This window comes from Protopterus annectens, chromosome 17.part0 (assembly GCF_019279795.1).
Source record: "Protopterus annectens isolate FY-2018-M chromosome 17.part0, PAN1.0, whole genome shotgun sequence".
In the NCBI taxonomy this organism is placed as follows: Eukaryota; Metazoa; Chordata; order Ceratodontiformes; family Protopteridae; genus Protopterus; species Protopterus annectens.
In genome coordinates this window covers 96,880,351-96,901,815 of record NC_056751.1, presented here as the reverse complement: position 1 = coordinate 96,901,815, position 21,465 = coordinate 96,880,351, and the positions used below count along the sequence as shown (strand labels likewise).

The following is a 21,465-nucleotide window of genomic DNA, read 5'->3' as shown; positions in this document are numbered from 1 at the left end:
GGTGTACTGTGAGACTCCACTCACTGTTTTCTGCAGTGGTGTACCATGAAGTCCCTTGATGTTTACTGCACTTTCAGTATCCCAAGTACCACTGTAAGAACTTTCAATGCTCATTTTATTTATAACAGTACACTCATTCTCCAGTAAAGAGCAAGACAAAAAAGAGAGTTGGATAATTGTATAAAGAGAGGATTTGGTCACTGCTGTATGAACATTAAGCAAATGACAGTAACCCAAATGCCACTGCAAGAACTTTTGATGCACATTTTATTTACACTGTACACTCATTCCCCAGTAAAGAACAAACAAAAGAGACGTGGATAATGTTATAAAGACAGTATTTAGTCACCTTTGTATGAAAATTAAACACTGATTGTTAACCTTTTTATCTTCCTCCTCTCCTAATTGGTCTGTTTTCAAAGACTGTCATCCACTTTATGTCACAAGTTGGCCTGACTCACACTATCCTGCTGCCTGGTATACCTTCACATTAAACTAAAACAGGCATGATCCTGCTAATATTCTGATCTGTGGTCTGTGCCACCCATTTCTAATTCTACCACCTCTGTGTTCACCCAACATGGATAAAAGGGAATAAGTCTATTACCTTTCTCTTTGAGTATTGCACTTTTCTCTGAGTCAGTGTGACACTGGGGGCAATATATTTAGAATGCGGTGGGCTACAGGAAATGTGTACACTTCAAAAATGCTTTTCAAAATTTATGTTATCTTTTTTGTTGGTACAGTGATCAAACTGTGTGGCGGGACAGTGAGATTCAAAATTTTGGTTGCAGTTAAATAGTCAACAGTAAGTTAAAGTAGTTCTCTTATAATTGCTCTGTGTGTCCATGGATGTTAATGTTTGAAATGTGTCTCATTATTATAAGTATTATTATTATTAATAATAAGTTAATTGTCCCAGATGAATGAAAGAAAATGTGATTTGTTTAAGCAGCTGTCTTTTGAAGTGCCATATTATTCTAAGATCACCTTCTTTGGCTTCCTAACATCATTGAATGAGTCATTTATCAGGTACTAAAGAGTCATCTGGAGTAATGTCTGACACTCATCATTATGTCACTTTAGTCCTAATTAAATATACAACCTCTACCTTGAAAATCATGGAGATAGATAAAGTAGCTGGAGTAGTTATCTTGGCTGTTTAAAAACATTTGAGTCGAGTGATTATTTTTCTTGGAAAAACAAGAGGCCTCTTTTATGATTATTTATTGTATAAGATGTTCTAGAGCTTATTTTTTCTCAGAGTTCTGTACAGAGTGTGGTTAGACAGACTGAGTCCTAGATACTGAAAGCTGAATGAAGAAGCCAACCCAAAGAGCAATAATTTCAGTGGCTAAACAGTGGTGAAAGTGTCATTATCAACCAAGTGTTAAGTTGAGGCTGCTGTAGTCAAGAGTGAGATGACAGAATGATTAGTGCTAAGGTATTTCTGATGCTACTTTCTAGCTATATATGACAGCAACTGTAGTTTGCAAAATGAAGGTTATGCTCATCAGACTAATTAGTCTGCATTTAGGGATCAATTTCATTTACTGAAATCTAATTGAGGAGAAATTATGTAGTTTAAATCTTTGGTTAAGACCTACATTTGAAGATGTCCTTTTCTGGTTCCATTTTAATAAACCATAGCAAACCTCATTTAGCAAAAATGCCCATCTTCCTATGTAAAACACATACATAATCACAAACCAAAAACTAAATTCTGTTAAGGTGAAAGAAAAGGTAAGTGAGAAAACACAATGTTGATGGTACTGTAGAAACTATCATTTATTTATTTATTTATTTATTTATTATTGGTATTTGTTTACTGGAAAGACATACATGTTTTGGCCTTTTTGTTGACCTCATCAGCACAACATAAATGGATAGTTTTGTTATATTTCAGAAAACAAGGGGTCTTTAATCCAGCTGATGCCCATCAAACACTTAAAAAGTAAAAAAAAAAGTCATGGGCAGACCTCAGAAAAATTTCCCAATAGGGAATGGATGGCAAACTGATAAGAGGCTCATAGTTACTAGGCATCTAATCCAAAGGAGAACATGCTTAGGACTGCAGCACCTCTCCCCCTTAAAGTACAATAAAGTGTTAGTAATCCGTCTACATGTTGTGGGAGTAGAACCCACAGCCTTCTGCATCAAAAGCAAATATGCTATCTGTTATGCTACTAACAATACTTTTCAATTCTATAGCACAGTAGTGATACCATTTGTTAGACAAAACAGTTGCACATTGTAAGTAAACTTAACATAAGCAGCAGTAAACTTCTCTTCTGTTGAAGCTAACAATTCTTTGAAAATGCGCCTGAAACAATTCCTTGAGAAATGTACCTGAAACTCACTTAATTGAAAATGCACCTGAAACTCAATTCCTTGAAAATGCATCTTAAAGAGTTCCAAAATATACACATGAAAACTTCACTTTTTAGCAGCTTAGTAGTTGAGGTGGAGGATTCAGGCTGTTTTCTGTAACTAAGGTACAGGGCTTGAGCCTGAGCAAATTACTAACCTCCTGCTATCCCTAACTACGGCATTTTACACACACAGACACACACACACACTACTACTTTGTACTTGTCTCCTGAAATAGGAATGTCCACACAATCACACCCTGTGGAAGCAAGAAATTATCTACTTCTATTCAAATTCCACGCTAGCAGAATGGAAGATGTAAACAAACAGATCTGTGCAGTTTGCAACAGGTGTTGTGACCAGATGCATAGGGCATTCTTTAAGAAGAATGCCCGTAAAAAACACACATAATGTTTTTTATTTTAATTTAAAAAAATTAACGTGACAGCCCCAGACAGGGGCCCTCTTGCAACCATTGGGCGCTAGGAGACTGCCTTGGTTGCCTAGTGCTGGATCCACTGTGAGTGCTGTTGCTATCTCATTATAGCAATGAGAACATGTTGGAGAATTGTACAACTAATGAGTTGTAACCCAGCAAGTTGGTGTTTCTCAAGTTGTATTTCATTTGCATGTAGGGAAGTCTTATCTCTTTTTTCTACACCTTCCCGCCTATTGTTCTGATTCCCATAGAACTGCAAAAAGTCAGAAACACTGATTTACTGTCCTACAAAATGAAATTCTGTTTTCATTAGATTAATTAGACCTTTGATTTTAAATGTAATTTCCAGTAATTACAGTGATTCTGTTATAATTTTCTAGTGCATGCATACATATGTATGTGCAAAATTAAAACAGATTCTGTGTACAGAATAATCAATAAAGCGAGCTGATAGTATTGTAACTAGTAAATATGACAAGAAATACAGTCTGTGGTGAATGAGTGCTCTGACCTAAAAGGACAAATTCCATGAAAAATCCAAGTTTTTTTTTTAATTAATAGTCAAAATTTGGGATTTATCAGTATTTTCTCCAGAAAAATGGAAAATTGGTTTCTCTGGTCAGAGTGGACAGCTAAAGGTTCATTCTCATAATTACTGTGTAGCCAAAGCAGCCCTGGTTTTCCTCGATGGTGCAGATAATCAGAGAGGAACCAATACAACTACCACAAATCTTTAAGTGTGTTTACCCAAGAAGAATAATTGCTGGTACATTCAAACTTCATGAGCTTGTTTTTAGCAACACAGTTTCAACATAATCAACATCAAGACTAGCTTCAGAGAGGAAGTGCTGTACATCTTGCAAGACCTAAGAAGGTGTAGTACTATACAATAGGCTCTACTTCACATACCTGAAATACCACATAACCAAAGACAAGATGACCAAGACGAGAACACCAAAACTCCAAATAAACAAACGTACGCATAGCCGACAAGTTTCCTAAGGTAAGTAACCACTGGGCCAAAATCTCATGGAGAATACACCGCACCATCTTCAACCTACTCAGGGGGGGGGGCTACACGACCCCCCCCCCCCCACACACACACACACTAAATATACCAGCTTCGGGATCACACTATAGTGAGGAAGAGGGTAAATCTCCTCTTGTTGGCCCAGTGGTTACTTACCCTGGGAAACTTTTCGGCTATGTGGGCGTTCGTTTATTTGGAGTTTCGGCATTATCGTCCCGGTTATGTGGTATTTCAGGTATGTGAAGTAGACCCATAAAATAACATGTAGACAGAAGTTCTCCCTATGATGTGAGCCTATGGGCAACCTTCTCACAAGAACCACAGAGAAGAATTTCTGAAGTACCTCACAGAGCTGATTTACAATGGCCTCTCCTATTCTTTGGTTAAAGTGCATCTATCTGTCATTACAGTTTACCTCCCTACAAACCCTCCTGTCTCTGCTCACTTTACAGTGAAGCTTTTCATCAGGGAGTCCTACACTTAAACCACTTATGAAAGTGGTTACCCCTCCTTGAAACTTTAACATTGATGTGTAAATGTTAACTGTATTCCCTTTCAAGTAAAACTATTCTGCAGCACTCAAGTTCTTGACTTGGAAAGCATTATTTTTGTGGCTATTGCCTCAGCTAAGAGGATCTCTGCATTTCAAGCCCTGCAAGGAGCCATACACAGAGGCAGAGTGAGCCTTACAATTTTCCCTTCTTTCATGCCTAAGGAGGTATTTGAATGCAGTCAGACAGATTGTTCAGTTCCAGTCTTTTACACTAACCCTCAAATGATCTTTCATGTCTTAGGAAATCACAGGAGGCAGCTTACTTTTTACCTAGCAAAGACTAGAGATTTGAGGCAGTCTGAAAATATATTGGGTCTTTTGTGCCAGGCTAGCAAGTTGACCTGTCTCTAAACAAATTCTAAGTGACTAACAAACTGAAATCTCCTTTTTGTTATGAGTGGTGAAAGGCACATGGAGAGGCTAATCAGTGCTCTCTGAACCAGAATGCAGTAATCATAGCAGCCATACTAGTCTACTTTAAGAGTTTATCAGCTTAGAGTGTCTGTGAAACAGCCACATGTACTGCAGTGCACTCCCTTTTCTTTCAGACTACAAGCTGGATTTCCAATCAAAGAGCAGGACAGGCTTTGATACAGATGTCCTTCAAGGCCTGCTGTAGTCTTCTCCTGCTCCTCCCTATGAGTGTAGAAGTTGTTGCTTTAGTAAAGGGGTGTGTACTGAGTAAGACCTTCAGTATTAACTAGGGTATCTACTCCAGTATACCCTCCAGGGAGCCTTCATCTGGAGAACCCCAACAAGATCTTAGGCATCCCAATCCAAAACTTCCAGAAGCAAGAGGGAACAGCTTCCTCTGTTCATAGAGAACCATTTGCTTTGGCTTCTGCGACAGGGCACACTTGCTTGTGGTCATCTTGTCAAAAAAAGGAATGAAAAAGGCTGGTTTGCCTTCACTTTTATCTGTGTGTGGGGATGTGCCCTCCGTAAAGATTGGTTGTCTGTTAGGACTAACCCATGTTTTTACCCCAGAAGTGGTTTCTGAAGTGTCCCTGATCCAGCCCATTTATCTCCTTTTTCCTTGCCAGAGAAGAACAAGCCCTTCACATTGTACATGTGCACTGTGAATTTAGAACTTACCTGAAGCAGGTGCATGAACTTAAGAAGAATGAAAAGCTGTTGATCTCCTGTACTCCAGGGAGGGCAAGGCTCACATTTGACAAAGAAACTGTTTTTTAAGCAAATTGCCAACTGCATCAGTTTTGAGATGTATATCTAACCATCCATTGGTGAATGCTGTTGTCAAGGGTCATTTCAGGGGTGTGTCTGCTTCCAGTGCTTCAAAAATACCTCAGTTGCATTTATCTGTACAATGGCTAGTTACTCTTTTTTGCATACCTTTTTCAAACATTATTGTCTTGGTACAATGCCAGGAGTTAGGTTTCCTTTAGTATTTCTTTATTCCAGGAGTCAGTGTCTTCTGAACTTTGGTGTTCAATCTGTAAATCTCTTTCCAGTGGTGAGAATCAAACCTTGCACCTTAGGGTTGAAAGGTAGACACCTTAACCACTGTGCTACTTGGCCTTATAGGTGTTCAGATTGTCTTCTAGTTTCTCCTAGGGTTGCCACCTTCCTTCACGGCTAAAACCGGAGTAAAGTCACCCCCCTCGCGTCACCAGTAACCCCACCCCCAACCCCCACTCATTTTGTGACATCACAGTGGCATCACTCGCTGGGAACGCCCTCTTTTTTCGTTCCCGCCGCCTGCTTTTGGTTGATTTACTATGCTTTTGTGTAAAAAAGCATAGTAAATCAGCCGATTTACAAACTCCGATAGTCTGTTTCCTTTTTGAAACAAAATACCAGAGTTTGTACAGTGTTTTCCGGACTACCGGAGAATCAGTTTGATTTCTGGAAAGTCCGGAAAAAAAACGGAGGGGTGGCAAGCCTACTTTCTCCTACCCTGGTGGTTTACTGCTTGGAATTCAGCCCACTTACAGGCTCCATCGAAGATGATGCCAAATGTTAGATATAACAAAACTTTCTTAATGTGTCAGTTGATCCATATGAGGACTCTCTTTTGTGGCTCACAATACCCTCCTGCTCTTCCCTTATGCCTTTCCAACAAGCTATCAAGTCGAAGTTTCGTGTAAATCAGACAAATGTATGCTTCTATATTTTTTGTTAGCAACAAGTGTCAGATTTTCCTTGTTTCGTAATTTACAGGAAAGTGCGCTCATTCATTGGTGGGGGCAAACTGGCAAGCTCAGGGTTTGGGCAGATTTATGTGGCATCGCACTATGTGCCAGCAGTGAGTGTATGTGCTCCAGCATAAGGTCTTACAAGAAAAATACAGAACTGTGATTGGTGGGAAGGATGAACTCAGTCACAGGACCCATCAAAGAGAGTTCTCTCATAGATCAGCTGATACACTAAGGACATATGTACTTCAGAGGTATGACTGGTCAGTAAAGTCTTCCTAAGCTCAGACTCCTCCCCTCACTCCCATAATGTGCCACACTTCCCACCCCTGCTAATCTGATTTGTTCTGGATTAAACAGTGTCATTAGGGTGCTTCCAAACTTGGGACTATGAGGTTTCAAACTTTTGGAGTGGATAAGTTCTTCTGTTTCATTTTATTTTCAGTGAGGATGTTGTAGTGTAGGACTTAGGTAGTGTGTTTTTGCAAGTTTAAGTGTTCTTAGTTTTTTTATTTAGTTGTTCTTTTCTGCTCCTACGTAAGCAAACTGAAGATTAGTCTCATTCCTTTGGGATGTTGAGTTATTGGAATGTATTATCTTATTAGTGTTCGTCAGTGGTGGGGTTATCTATTATAATGGAAAAAGGCAAAGTAGAGAAATCTTCAGGGTTCAAAAAATGTGGCAAGTGTGGCCATAAGATTCTCCCCTAGGCTGCACGTGAACGTTGCATCAAACACCTTGGAATGGAACAATTGATGCTCAGTGTGACATCTATCACAATTTTGGAATGCACTGCAACCTGGTGAGTGACAGTAAGAATCCCAACCCCAGGTATACTTTCAGAACAATAAATACAGCTCAAAGGGAAACTTAATTCAGAGTCAATACACAAGTACCAGGCAAATCACTCAGTTTGTAGATGTTGAAGTATTTCAGTACCGTTTGTCAAAATGACTTTCACAGACTTGTTTCTTGTTGATCCATGGAAAGCTTTTCTCCAGTAGTGAAAACATTCAAGTAGGCACAAGATAAATGCTTTTGCCCAGACTGCATGGGTGTCAGTTTCTGTATCTCTTATGTCTTGGTCCTGTCTTCTCATTTCAGAAGGGTAGAGAGATGGAAAGCCACTGCTGGTCCGAAGTGTTAGAATAGAACCCTCTCTTGTGAACTCAATATAGTCTCTTCCAAGTGTATTGAGAAACAGAAAATGAAAAAAGAGGCATTTGGATCACCTGAAGGAGTCTTCCATCCCCAGGCACCAATCTTGAAAGAAAGGCTTTTGCTAAACCACCAATGATCCCAAGTTTGGGAAGTTACTACAGCTCATGCATCTGAGGGGGCACTGGCCAGCTGATACAGCCCTCCCCTAGGAAGAGATTCTACAGGAGGCTTTCTGTTCCAACAGGGCATGGTGAGAACTGGATGTGGTGGTGGTGGTGTTAGTAGAATCTATCCCTGCTAGAGAAGTTAAGATCCTCTAGCTCCCACCCCAAGGACGGAGAAATTTGGAACAAGGCTCTCATGGCTGACTCCATATTGGTAGCAGTGGTCCTTAACAAAGAGCCCTCTTAGGAGTGCTCTGTGATCCACCCATCAAGTAAGGATTCATGGGATGTGAATCAATTCAGGAAGCATATTTACACTTCAGGTACATGTTCTGTCCAGATGTTGAATTATGTGTGTAGCTCTCAACCTGTTAGCACAAAAAACATCTGGACAAAGCCAAAACTAATGAGGATTCAAAGTTCTAAAATTAGGACAAATTTTAAATATTGCTCTTAAAAACTCAGAAAGTTGCTAGAGTGGGTCTTGTGCTACCATATGTTTTCTGAAGAATATTTACTACCATATGTTTTCTGAAGAATATTTACTACCATATGTTTTCTGAAGAATATTTACTACCATATGTTTTCTGAAGAATATTTACTACCATATGTTTTCTGAAGAATGTTTGAAAATCAAATGCCTGTCATATTTAGTGAATTTAGTCCTCACTGATTTGCCACGAAAATCCAGAAATCCACAGATTTTATGAGCAACAGACCAGAAATATGAGGTAAAAATGTGGACATTTTGTGAAAATCTGGACAGTTGAGAGGTATGAATAATTTATGTGGCTTTCATGACACATTTAAATCCAGTCTAGCAAAATGTACACGAAATAAACTGAAAATGCTGCCATATAGTGATCACAATAGAAAATGGGAATTACAGGTGGCAACCATGGCGAGTTTATCTACACTCTGCATAACACTGACTCATGATGTGGTGGATGGAGCAGCAAGATCAGCTGGGTAAGATATAGCAATATGCTGTCATGCATGGCTCAAGTTTTGGAAACTTGTGTACATCTTTAGAGGCCTTCGCTAATGCTGTATATGATGTGTCCTGTTTGGATCCCAAGTGAAAGACAAGTTGCAGAAGCGCAGTCAGAAAGGTGAGATGGTCACAGCTGTTCTGTGGTTCCCAGAGGACTTTTTCTAAGAACCAGAAGAATACGCAGGATTTATGATTCAAAAGTCCACCAGTAACCATATGAGCAGTGTTCAGACAGAAATTCCTGTGTGAGAATTTCCCGGATGAACTCCATCACATAGATGGGGAAATCTAAAGAACCAAGGATTCCAAGGTCTTCATTTCAGAGGCAGCCACAGAATCCCAGGGTTATCACCTGTCCCTCTTTGCGCAGGACATTCCCTGTTTAAGAAGTTGTCTCCTGCAAAAAAAAAAAAATAAATGAAAAATGGCAAATGTCCTGAGATTTTAGGACAAAAAATATTTCCTAGGTTTTCTTTGATAATTGCATAAAACAACTATGTTCTATCTCAAACATGTAAATGTTATATGAAACTGTTTAGGCAACTGAAATGCTGCATGAATGGGTTTTTAGTGTGGCAAAAAAGAAGCTCAGTCCTTTGCACTTGCTGGTATGGCTTGCCCTACAAAATCTCATGTTTCTACAAAAAATGCTCCATTTTGGTTATTTGAAAAGGCGGCGACCTTACATAATCCCTGAGGATTTGCCCAACTGACACCCTTTGGAGGTAGTCATGGGTAAAATCTCCCTTCATATGTAGACGCAGCAGGCAGTCACACAGGACCGATGGACAAGGAAGGTCATAGCTGGTGGCTACAAAATTATCTCCATTTCTTCCTCAAAGCCCCCTTTTCTTTCCCCTTCCAAACATTCCACCCCATCCAAAGGCAGAAAAAAAAGCTTAGGTTACAAACGTTTTACACAAAACAGCTATCCAGGAAGACCCACTAACCAGAAAGGGTCTGAGTTTTGTTCATGATTCTTCTTAGTCACTATCAGTTCAGTGCCCTTCCATTTGATTACACCACAATCCGCAGACTGTTTGCCAGATGTATAGCAGGGGTGGCAGCTATGCACAGCCTGTAATGGAACAGAATGTTTCCTTATTTGTTTGACTGGCTGCTAGCTGACTGCAGAAGGGAGTCACTGATTTGAGCAAGGGACTACTTGCTGCAGCTACTCCTGTCCTTGGGGAAGTCAGCAAATACCATAAAGTTCCTATTGAAGCCAATGCAGGACCAAATATGTATTTGTTGTTGTCCAGACAGAATGACCAGACTAGCTAGTCTCTCTGTGGAAAGAATTACCTCTAACCAGATAGCTGTACAATTTCTGCTGTCTCAGCCTGTACCTTATGCCTCAAAGCATTGGGGCTGATGGTAGACTGTAGTTATCTAGGTCCATTTGTGAGGTATAATGTGCAGGTTTTGTGATGTATCTTGAGTTCATTGGTGCCAAGTGTCAGATCCAGTTTTGCATCCTACTCATCTTTTGGTGGCTTGCTGTCAGCACGTTATGGCCGACCAACCTATCGCAGGGTTACCCCTTTAACCCTGTGCTTCTCACTGTCATAGCTGACGTGGTTGTCTCAGCCCTGGACTGGGGGGCTGTTGTTTAAGGAAGATAGGCCAAAGGATGTAGACAGATGAAGAGGCCTCCTGGCACATCAGGTTCTCGGAGATGAGGGCTCCCCTCCTTTCAGGACCTCTTACCTGGGGTACATTTCCCATGCACTCTGACAATATGGCAGTGGTGTTGCACTTAAGAAAATGGCAGCAATTATGTTGTATTCCTTGTGTTGGGGACCCATGTGGTTGTAGGACTGGGCTACATCTTATAATTTCCTTCTTTCAACAATGGATATACCTGAATGGGCCAACTGTCTTGAGGTCAAGCTGAGCTGATATTTGTTGGTGCTGCAGAAGTGGCCTTTGACTCAGTTAATGCTCAGCATGATCGTTTGGCATTGAAAGAGCCATGCTGTAGCCTGTTTGCCCCAATGTCTAACTTTGAGCACTTATAACCTCTTCTCTAGCTTTCTTGAAAGTCAGCAAAACATTCTTAAAATGCTTTTTTATTAATAACAGAATTCAGAGACCCAATTATTTGGTGGGACCTAAAATTTGTTCTAGAAGAACTAATTCTGCCTCCATTTCAACCCGCAGCCAGAGTAGACCTCACATTCTTGGCCTGGAAAACATTATTTTTATTAACTGTTACTTCTTCCAGAAGAGTTTCTGAATTTCAAGTTTTATCAACTCGGTTTCCCTGTTTAGGTTTTCTTAAACACTTTATGTTTACAAACTAATCCTACATTTATGGGAAAAGTAATAGCAGATTTCAACTTGAACCAGTCTACCAATCTCCATGTGTTTTGCCCTCAGTTTTCTAATAAAAGAGAATACAAGTTGCATTGTCCTGATCTTCTCAGGCAACTGCAGTTTTGTCTGAATAAAAGCAAAGATGCTTGAAAGGAGTGGAATAAGCTAAGAAATGTCTAAGGTGACTTTATCCAGGTGGCTACTAGAATGCATTACCTTTTGTTACACTAAATGCAACAGTACTTTGTCAGGTAAACCAAATGGCCATTCCACAAAGGCCATTTATATTTCTTTACTTTTTCAGAAATTATTTGTGATATTGTGTACCTGCAAAATAGGATTCACTGCAAACATTTGCAAAGACTATAAGCTGGATGTGATCTCCAGATCCTCTTCTCTTGTACTTGTCATGAACCCACCGGAGAGTAATACCTGGGACCTCTGTCCTACCACTGAAGTGGATAGACTAGAACATGTCAGATATATGAGTTACATGCTTTCTGATCTTTGTGATCAATATGTGTCCACTTCAGTGTACCCACCCTCCTTCCCCCTTCTGTCTAAATCTATTCCTATGGAGAGACCTAGTTGATCTTACCCGAAGCCTGTATGACAGCTTTATAAAGTTGAAATGTAACACATGTATCACAGGCAAACTCAATCTGGAGAAGTGACGAAGCATGCTATGTATGGTATACTATCATTTTAGATCTACATGATCCATGGCCTTCTACTTCAGCATACCAGCCCATATCCATCCTTCTTTCTAGATACGTTCCTATAGAGACACCTAGTTAATTTTACCTGAGACCTGTATGATGAATGCATAAAGACAAAATATAACACATATTTAGCATAAACAAATTTGGAAAAATGAGGAATACATGGTACATTATGTTCATGGGGAGTAGTTTAGGCTCGGGAGAGCTCTACAGATGCCAAGGTGACTACCGCTCCTGACAACCAGTTCTGCAGTTGAAATGGCAGTGTTATGGCAAGTCATTTGTGTTTCTTGATTCCCTCTGTTTCTTCACAGTTGTACCTTTGCAGTGATTTTTTTTTTTTTTATTCTTTGATATACTGTATGAATACACTTCTGCTCCTTCGGTCTTTGTATTTGAGGTGTAGTCATGACCCAGATCTTGTAGTAAGCAGCAAACCGTACCTGAAAATAGATGAAAACTGTCATGTTTACTGAGACTGTACAATTAACAACCTTCTGCTAATAGCTAGTATTTCCTTTTCCAGACAGGTCCAAGGTATTGTGTTCATTGTCTTGCTCCAAGTGTTAGCTAAACCACTCTCTGAAGTAGACTTCTCCAAGTGCCTGACTAGTCTGGACGCACCCAAGGACTGGATGAGTATGTGTGTCTTTTTGGTCTTTTTAAAATATACATTGTTATGCATTAAAGGACTTGTACATGGTTTTCGTTATTCTTTAGTTGATTGATTGTAATGGTATTGTGTATCTTCCACCACAAGTGATTGCAAAGGAACAGATTTACCATCTTTATTCTGTAGTTACGTCTTTTAGTGTTGTCACGAAACATTTGTTTACAAAAAGAAATTCTAAATGTTGGAAATAAATTGTTACATTTAAAAGAATAACATCAGGTAAAGTTAAGACAGTTGCTTGTAAAAATTACTAAACAACCCATAGAGGCTAAAAACTGCAAAAAATGAGGTGAAAGAAAAGCAAGAACATTTAAAAAGTCCATTCAGCTCCTAGATTCATGGGTGAAGCACCTTCAGTCTTTCACAAAATGGAAAATGCATGCAGCCTATCTTTAAAGGTGCAAAACAGTTGTCATCATTATCAAGGTAAATAAACGCAAAATACCCTCATGCAACATTGATACATTTATTAAGTAAGCACAACCTTTAAAGTTGCTGTATTTCTGAAACAAAAAAAAAATTCTGAAGAGAGAACAAATGAAAAAAAACTCCACTTCCCTCCAAACCCTCCGTACTCTTGAGAAAACAGACATCTGTACCGTTACTGAGGCATGTTTTAAAGCAGCAGAGGGTACCCCAGCAGTGTAAGGTTTCAGTGCCTTCCACACTTATAGACCAGTAGCTGCACATATAAAGACTAAAGGTGAAAGTGTCTCAGTATACATCCATAGCAAGCATACCTCAAGGTTGGTAAAACAAGAAGACGCACTAGAGTTCCTCCACATGCAGGTCAGACAAAATCCTGTACTATATCTTAGCCAGTTGTAGGTCACCCTGTATGTTCCAAGATGCTCACAATGCATAGTTGAACCTACTGGAAACACATACCAACCAACCTAGCACCCTACTCATGGGAGAATATAAGAACCCCTCTATACTCTGGAAATGCTTTGCGGCCTTAAATCTACAGGCATAGAGTTTGCTGAATTTTGTAAATACAAACAGTGAAGACATCCACTAGAGGCGCCAACATACTGGACCTTGTATTCAGAAATATGGGTGAATACTGCACTCCCCCAATGTCTCATCCTCCCTGGTAAAGTCCAACCCTAAAGCTGTCTCCTTTGAAATCAAAATCAACTCTATAATCCTAGTAAAACCAACAATAACAATAAGGAACTATTCCAAGTCAAACTATCTTTCATTAAGTAATGGTTTATCAAAGTTCACTGCCCCTCCAAATCTCGAGAACACAGCAGCTTACACTGAATTGCTCCAAGAAAAAATGTACAGCCATGTCAATGGCTGCATACAGGCTGCTGTATCTACCAGAAGTAAGCCTAAAACTAGCCTCAAGAAACAAACCACCCTGGTGTCATCCCAAATTAAACAGTGTATACAACAAAAGGAAAAAATTAAGGCAGAAACAAGGAAGGGTAATTCCATAAAGATAAAAACGCTCTCATCAAACTAAATAAGTAATAAAAGGGCTAATTAGGTCAAAAAGCCAACTTGGTGAAAAATAACCATAAGACCTTCTGCAGTTATGTCAGAAACCTCAAGGGCAGCACACAGCAATGTGCAGAACTAGTGATTAATGGTACAACATTCACCAAGCCTTGAAATATAATAGCAGACCTGTTAGCAGACAAATTCAGTTTTAACTTTACCCCCCACTCCGACCATCCACCAAGAAATACTCTCAAACATAACCCCTGCAACTATAACTAGGAAGCATGTAGTGTCTGCACTTGCTAAAGCCAAGAACACAGCCTCAGTGGGCCCTGATAACATCTCGGGATGCCTCCTTAACAGTGTAAAATACAACTTATCAGGACCTCTGGAGTCAATATTTAACTGTAGTCTTAAAACAGATTTTGTGCCACATGAGTGGAGGACTATGATAGTCATCCCCCTTCATAAGGGAGCACCTTCAACAGATCCTGGAAACTACAGCTGCATTAGTCTGGCTAGTATTATTTGCAAAGCCGCAGAAAGAAATACTATGGAAATTATCAACAAGGACACAGGAGACTTCCAGACATTGGATCCATCCCAGTTTGGCTTTGTCCAAGGAAAGTCTTGCGTACTGAACTTGGTGGACTTCTTTGAAAAGGTCACTAAGACAGTGGATGAGAGGAAAGCAGTTCATACTGCCTACCTAGATGTGCCTAAAGCATTTGATAGACTGCCACACTCAGGCATTGTCAACAAACCTATGGAACTAAATAAACCAGAGGAAAAGTCCGCTACTACAGCACCAATAACCAAGGAAAAGTGGCTAAGGCACACAACTGCTGAAGGACCACGAGCAAGGGAAATATAAAACATTTTATTAACAGTTAAATAACCGCTTTCATCCTGTGACCTTTCAGGACTTCTTCAAATGTAAAACAGTCCAAAAGAAAAAAATATACTAACTAACCAAAATGCTCATTTATCCTCAGGTGCAAAGATATAAAAATGCATAAATGCTAAAAGTAAAAATGTATAAAAATCTATACATAATTCATTTAATGAATTTGCTGGTTTAAAGCTGGACTGTTTTGTATTTCCCTGTCCTTTTGTAATAAGTTAATATTATGTTTTAAAATGTTAGGCATTTTAGGAATGTGTTTTAGTTAACATTAGCAATTGCTTTGAAATATTTAATTGATCTTTTTATGTGAGCATATCCCTTTAAATTACTTTGGTGCCTTTTAATGGAGAGAGGGCATTTAACAGTGTTATGAGTGTTTTATTTCATTTTGAAGAAGTCCTGAATGGTCACAGGATGAAAGCGCTTATTTAACTATTAATAAAGTGTGTTTATATGTCCCATGCTCGTGGTCCATCAGTGGTTGTGTGCCTTAGCCGCTTTTCCTTGGTTATTGAAACTTATGGAACTAGGTACAAACCCCTTTATTACACACTGGATAGCTAGCTGGCTCACTGATAGGACCCAAGAGGTTAGGATTGGTGAGGCCACCTCCACAAAGAGGTCAGTCACCATTGGAGCCCTCAGGGCTCTGTGCTGAGCCCGCTCCTCTTTGGTGTCTACTTCTTGGAGGTCAAAGCCAATCTAAAATGACTCTGGTTGAACAGGTTTGCAAATGATTGCAAACTGGAGCAGGCCTTGAATCCCAGCCAAGTTAAGAACACCCTTCAGGAAGGTATAACACAAACAAACGTTTGGTGCCACAGCTATGGCTTAAGATTCAATGCTAAGAAATGCGTTGTAGTACCTTTTAAGAAGTGAGCCACCCCAGGTAACTACGGCATCAATAAAACACCCCTAAAAGTTGATTCACTAGTCAGGGGTCTGGGAACTCATGTAGATAGTAACATAGCCTTCGACAAACATGTGTCCATGGTAGGTAGAAAATCATTCTTTACTCAGCTTATAAACAAAGGCATGGCATGTAGGTTCAGAGAGGTCTTTATACCACTATACTTGGCCCTCATCAGACCCATCATACAGTACAATGTCCCCTTTGATATGTACCTGACCAGTCACATGCAGTAAATGGAATGTCCACAAAGGTTCCTTACAAAAAAGAATAGAGTGAGTAAATAAAATGTCCTTCACTGATTACCTCAAAGCCCTGTCTTCTTACTCTGTATCATACAGGCTACTGAGAGGTGATCTTTGCCTAGCATACAAAGCATCCATGGACCCAGTTTTGATGAACCTTTTGCTCATGTGCAAAACAAACAGCAATCGACCTACTAGATCAAAAAAACCTAAATTTTGTTTGCAACATAAAACGAATGTGTTGAGAGACATATGTTTCTCAGAGAATTCCTATTGTTTGGAATAGGCTCCTCATCCATGTGAAGCAGAGTTCCTCTTAACTGTATTTAAGCATAACTTGGACCAATGGATGGGTAATCAGAAATTCACCCCTTAGTCTGGCACCTATATTTCTGATGGATAGAGGCAGTCAGTAAATCACCCCATATAACTAAAATTTGTGGGTCTCATATGGGTTGTAGGGTTAGGCCCTAGTGGTCATTAGCCTATTATACACTTATGAACCTATGAATAATTTCTTAAAATACTTTTTTGTTTCTTCACAGAATTCATGAGGGGTATGAGATGCGTACTGAGTGAGTAACATTACTGTTCCCAGATGGCCATTCACCAGTCTGTGAACCATTGCCAGTACTGATGTAAGCCCATCCTTCTGTTGTTGGTTACTGTTGGTTTGCTGAAGCGTATTTTTGGATGTCCTTCTATTCATCTGTTGCAGTATTCATAACATGAGGGAGTTCCCTGATGTAGGTGACCCAACGTCGGCCAGTATACAAAAGACTTTACTACTGCAGGGTGCATGGTATGTCACACATTGGCTGCGATCAGAGGTCAGTCATAAAAGTGACGTACACGTGCAACATCCTCAGAATTTCTCTGCTGTCAGATCCAAATGCCAGATTCCAAAATATAGTCTGACTCCGAGTCGTTTGTGATTTTTCAGATTTCAGATAAGTGCCCTGTTTGGGAATTTTTTTTACTTTTGCTACTGTCTTTGGTTAGAGTTCATGTCATCCAAGAGGTGCAAGTGTCAATGTGGGCAACAAATTCCACACAAGGATAACCACCTCTAGTGTCTGTTCTGCTTAGGCCTAATGACCACAAAAACTGCTCTATTTGTCAGGTGTTTGTCCCAAGGACTTTAAGGAGTAGATTATCCACTTTAGATTCTGCTTAGAGAATCAGTGCTTAAAGCTGTTGTTAAACAGCACTATGGAGGGATCCTCGGGAGCCTGAGGCAAGTGGATTATGAAGTGGAAGGCCAAACAGCAAAGTCCAGAACCTCCTGCTGTGCCTCTGGATACCAGCATCTCTCTTGAGGTGGAGGACAGTCTGGAGACACACCCAGTTCACAGCTCAAATCCACAGGCCAAGCCTAACATCCAGTCTACCTTGCATCCGAGCATAAGCACATCTGCAGAGGCCAAGCAGGCATCCATTTCGGATATCTGAGAGGAACCACAGCTTGAGACAATGGAAGGCCCTAAGGAGATTCCTCATATCCTTGTTAGGGAAGAGGTGGAATCCAACCTGATAGAATGTAGATGTTCTTCGTGTTTCACTGTTGCAGTCATCACACTTGGGGTTATCTGCCTGCAGGTAGCCCTCAGTCCATATACCAGAGTCTTGGGATTTCTGCGTCGGATGATGTCGCCTCTTCCATGACGTCAGGTCGTCAGGGGTATAAAACACGCAGCTGACTCCATTACATCAGTCTTTCTTGCCAAGAAGGAGCCGGTCAGCCGCTACCTGAAATTTTCGTTTTTCGAGTTACAAACCTGAAGTCTTCTAAAGCTAAGTACCCTGTTGGGGATTCTTTTTTCTTGCTCTAACCGATGTCAGAAAAAGTTAACAATTGTCTTGCCTGTGGAAAGCAAATACCTCACAGAGATTTTCATTCTTACTGCATCACCTGTTTAGGCCCAGACCACGACGTCCCTCGCTGTCGGTTTTGTGACTTGTTTAACGCCCGAACCATTCGTCATGGGGCTATTTTTGTAGCTAAATTCTTTTGCTGTTGTTCTCTGTTTTCCGAAATGGCTTTGGTAAGCCATCTGACTACCGATCTTCTGAAAAAGCGCAAAGACAAAGACAGAGACAGACCGCATAGGTCAAAAACTGCTGACGATGCTTCCGTTAAGTTAGTCGCCAGTCTGCCAGTACTCAATGAGGTGCCTTTGCAGCCCCTGATGCCCGCGTCTACAGATTTGCAGGCCACTGCTAAGACCCATTCGGAGCCGCGAGATGCTTCTTCGACTATGGAACCTGTGGATGTCTCTACCTTGGATGGGTTGCTGTGCAGGCACTGGCTTCTGAGGGTGTATTCTGACCTACTGATTTTCGTATTAAACTGACATCTTCATTTTTAACTAAATCTACAGAGTTTTTCAGGCCCAGAGTTCACACTACATCTAGAAAACCGACATCCCAAAGCACATGCTCAAGCTCACATGCCACAAAAACAAATGCTTAGAACGGCTGAAGACCTTATTACTCTAATTAGGGGAAGCCAGCTTTCCCCTGCTAAAAGACAAAGAATTGAATTTCCTTCTGATTCTACAGACCAGGATTCCGATGACTCTGACCCTTCTGATTACCAGGACATACCCTTATCTAGCTATGAGGATTCAGATGCAGAGGAATCCATTCCCTCTGCCTCCCCTCCAGAGGATTTTTCTTTTGGTGAAACCTTGCATACCTTAAGAGAGCATTTCCCCAACAAGACTCCGGGAATTTTTAGATTTGCCTCAGCACAGGCCTCTAGCCATACCCCCTGTCCTGGATATTGTAGATGATGTCTTCATGGAATCCAGTCTTACTCCTGACACTTTACCACCAGCTCCTAGAAAACTTGACAGGTACTACAGAGTACCTGACTCTCACAAATTTATCTTTAAGAATCCTACTGCAGATCCAGAGACCATTTCCCAGGGACCTAAAGGCATTAAGGCTTCTACAGCCAAAAACCATACCCCTTCAGACAGGGATTCTAGAGCTTTAGACAGATGGGGTAAGAAGGTATATACCTCTGCAACTCTTGCCATCAGGGCTTTGAATTGCCAGTTTCACATGTTGAAGTACCAGCAACATATTTCTGAACAAATTAAACAAAAAATGGTGTTACTTCCAGATTGTGGAGAAAATAATGTTTTACAAGAAAACCAAGTTAGTAAACATACTTTGCAGTGTGGGCTTGATGCCTTAGAAGCATCTTGCAGGGCTGCTGTCACTGGGTCTGTACCGAGAAGGCATACTTGGCTGAAGGAACAAGTCTTGCCAGACCATGTCAAAGCAAAATAACTAGATGCTCCATTAAATCAGGATCATTTGTTTGCCACAAAAGCAGAATAAGTTCTTAAAAAGATGGAAGAAACATCTAAATCTATGCAAACTGTCAAAGATTTCTTACAGGTGCAGCCACCTAGATTCAGTAGGTATTGGCCTTCAAAAAACTGGTCCTTTCCAGTCCCTCCCAGGCCTTCTCAGTCCAAACCCAGGGGAAACAGACCACCAAGACTACAGTCTCAGGGTATGCAGAGATCTAAACAATGGAGTGTTCCCACATCAAAAACAGGGAGTGGTAAGCCATCCCCTTATAGAAAAAGTTCACAATGACTTTCCAATTATCCTTCCCAGACATGCCCAAGTACTTGCACCCCTAGGAGGAAAACTCGCCCTTCATGCAAAAAACTGGTTGTCAATTACTCAGGACCGATGGGTTCTAAACATTGTATCCCAGGGATATAGGTTCTACTTCCACTCACTGCCAACCCCAAGTGGGTTGCCAGACCTTCCTCCAAACCAGTGGGCAGAGGCTCAAAAGCAAGTATGTTCCCTTCTCCATGTCAGGGCTATTCAACCTGTTCCAGTAGGACAAAGGGAACAGGGTTTCTACTTCAGACTGTTCCTGGTGTCCAGAAAAGAGAGCTCTGGGCACCCTATCCTGGATCTATCAATTCTCAACACCTTTCTGGTGGTCCCAAAATTCAGAATGTTTACACTGCAACAGCTTCTTCCTATGCTAGCCAAGGATGCCTGGTTAGTAACCCTAGACTTAAAAGAAGCTTATCTGCACATCCCCATAAGGGAGTCTTGCAGGAAATATCTATGTTTCAGGGCAGGCTCTATGCACTATTAGTTTTATGCACTTCCCTTTGGCTTATCTACTGCACCCAGAGTATTCACAAAGTGCCTGGCTCCAGCCATTGCATACTGCAGGCAGAGAAATATTCAAATTTACCCATACTTGGATGATTGCCTGATTCAGGCGGACAGTCAGAAATTGCTACTTCAGCACCTGGCATTTGTAAAAACGTCTTCTAATTTCACTGGGATGCACCATCAATGAAAATAAATCACAACTGGTGCCCAGCCAACAAACTGTATTCCTGGGAGCAAGCTTGAACACAACTTCCCAGATGACATTCCTCACTCCAGAAAAGCAGGTCCATTTGACAAACTATTTCAAACTAATGGCCACCAAAACCCAGCTATCTGCAAGCCCTAGAGTTCATGGCCTCATGTATTCTGCTAATTCCATATGCAAGATTGCATTTGAGGAAACTTCAGTGGTACTTAAAAAGTCACTGGTGTCAACATTCTCAGGACCTGGAAACAGTGATTCCTATCATACCTTGTCTAAGGGCAGAGTTCCTTTGGTTGGCAGAGGCATGCAACCACAACAAGGGACATCCTTTCACTCAACCCCTCGCCGACCAAACCCTGACAACAGACTCATCAGACTATGCATGGGGGGCTCACATGGCAGGCATATGCATTCAAGGGAAATAGAGCCCAGAACAAATTCCCCTGCACATCAATCAAAAAGAGATGCTAGCAATACAGAATGCTCTGACAGCCTTCAAGTACCTTATCCTTCCAGGACAGCTCCTGATAAAGACAGACAACAACACAGTTATGTGGTACATAAACAAGCAGGGGGAAACTCATTCTTACCCACTCTGCAGGTTAGCCATTGCTCTGTGGAACACAGCCTTGAGCAACCAAGTGCACCTACAAGCTCAATTCCTGCCAGGCAAACAAAATTCACTGGCAGACGACTTAAGCAGAAATCTTCTGGACCCTCATGAGTGGAAACTGGAACCCAACTCATTCAAAAGTCTAACCCAGAGGTGGGGAACACCAGAGGTGGACCTTTTTGCCTCCTCCCAAAACCACCAATTGAGCAAATTTTGCACCAGGACTCCTGTTATACCCCCTGCTCCTTGTCAAGAGATCTTCACAGATGCCTCAGACCTAGGTTGGGGAGTAACCTTCAGCCACCTGAAATCACAAAGGATCTGGTCTCCCTGTCAGCTGAAGGAATACATCAGTGTAAGGGAGATGAGGACTCTGCTACTGGCCATGCAA

The 21,465-nt window shown here is 40.9% G+C and overlaps 1 protein-coding gene across 2 annotated transcripts in view; it reads left to right on the top strand.

Moving 5' to 3' along the window:
* Window positions 1-21,465, top strand: part of SLC49A3 (solute carrier family 49 member 3) — a 1,094,331-nt gene that overhangs the window by 703,992 nt on the left and 368,874 nt on the right. For both annotated transcript variants that reach the window (XM_044059106.1, XM_044059105.1), the window contains exon 9: window positions 12,435-12,547. In XM_044059106.1, the coding sequence (XP_043915041.1) occupies window positions 12,435-12,547 (113 nt within the window). The remainder of the gene's footprint in view (window positions 1-12,434; window positions 12,548-21,465) is intronic.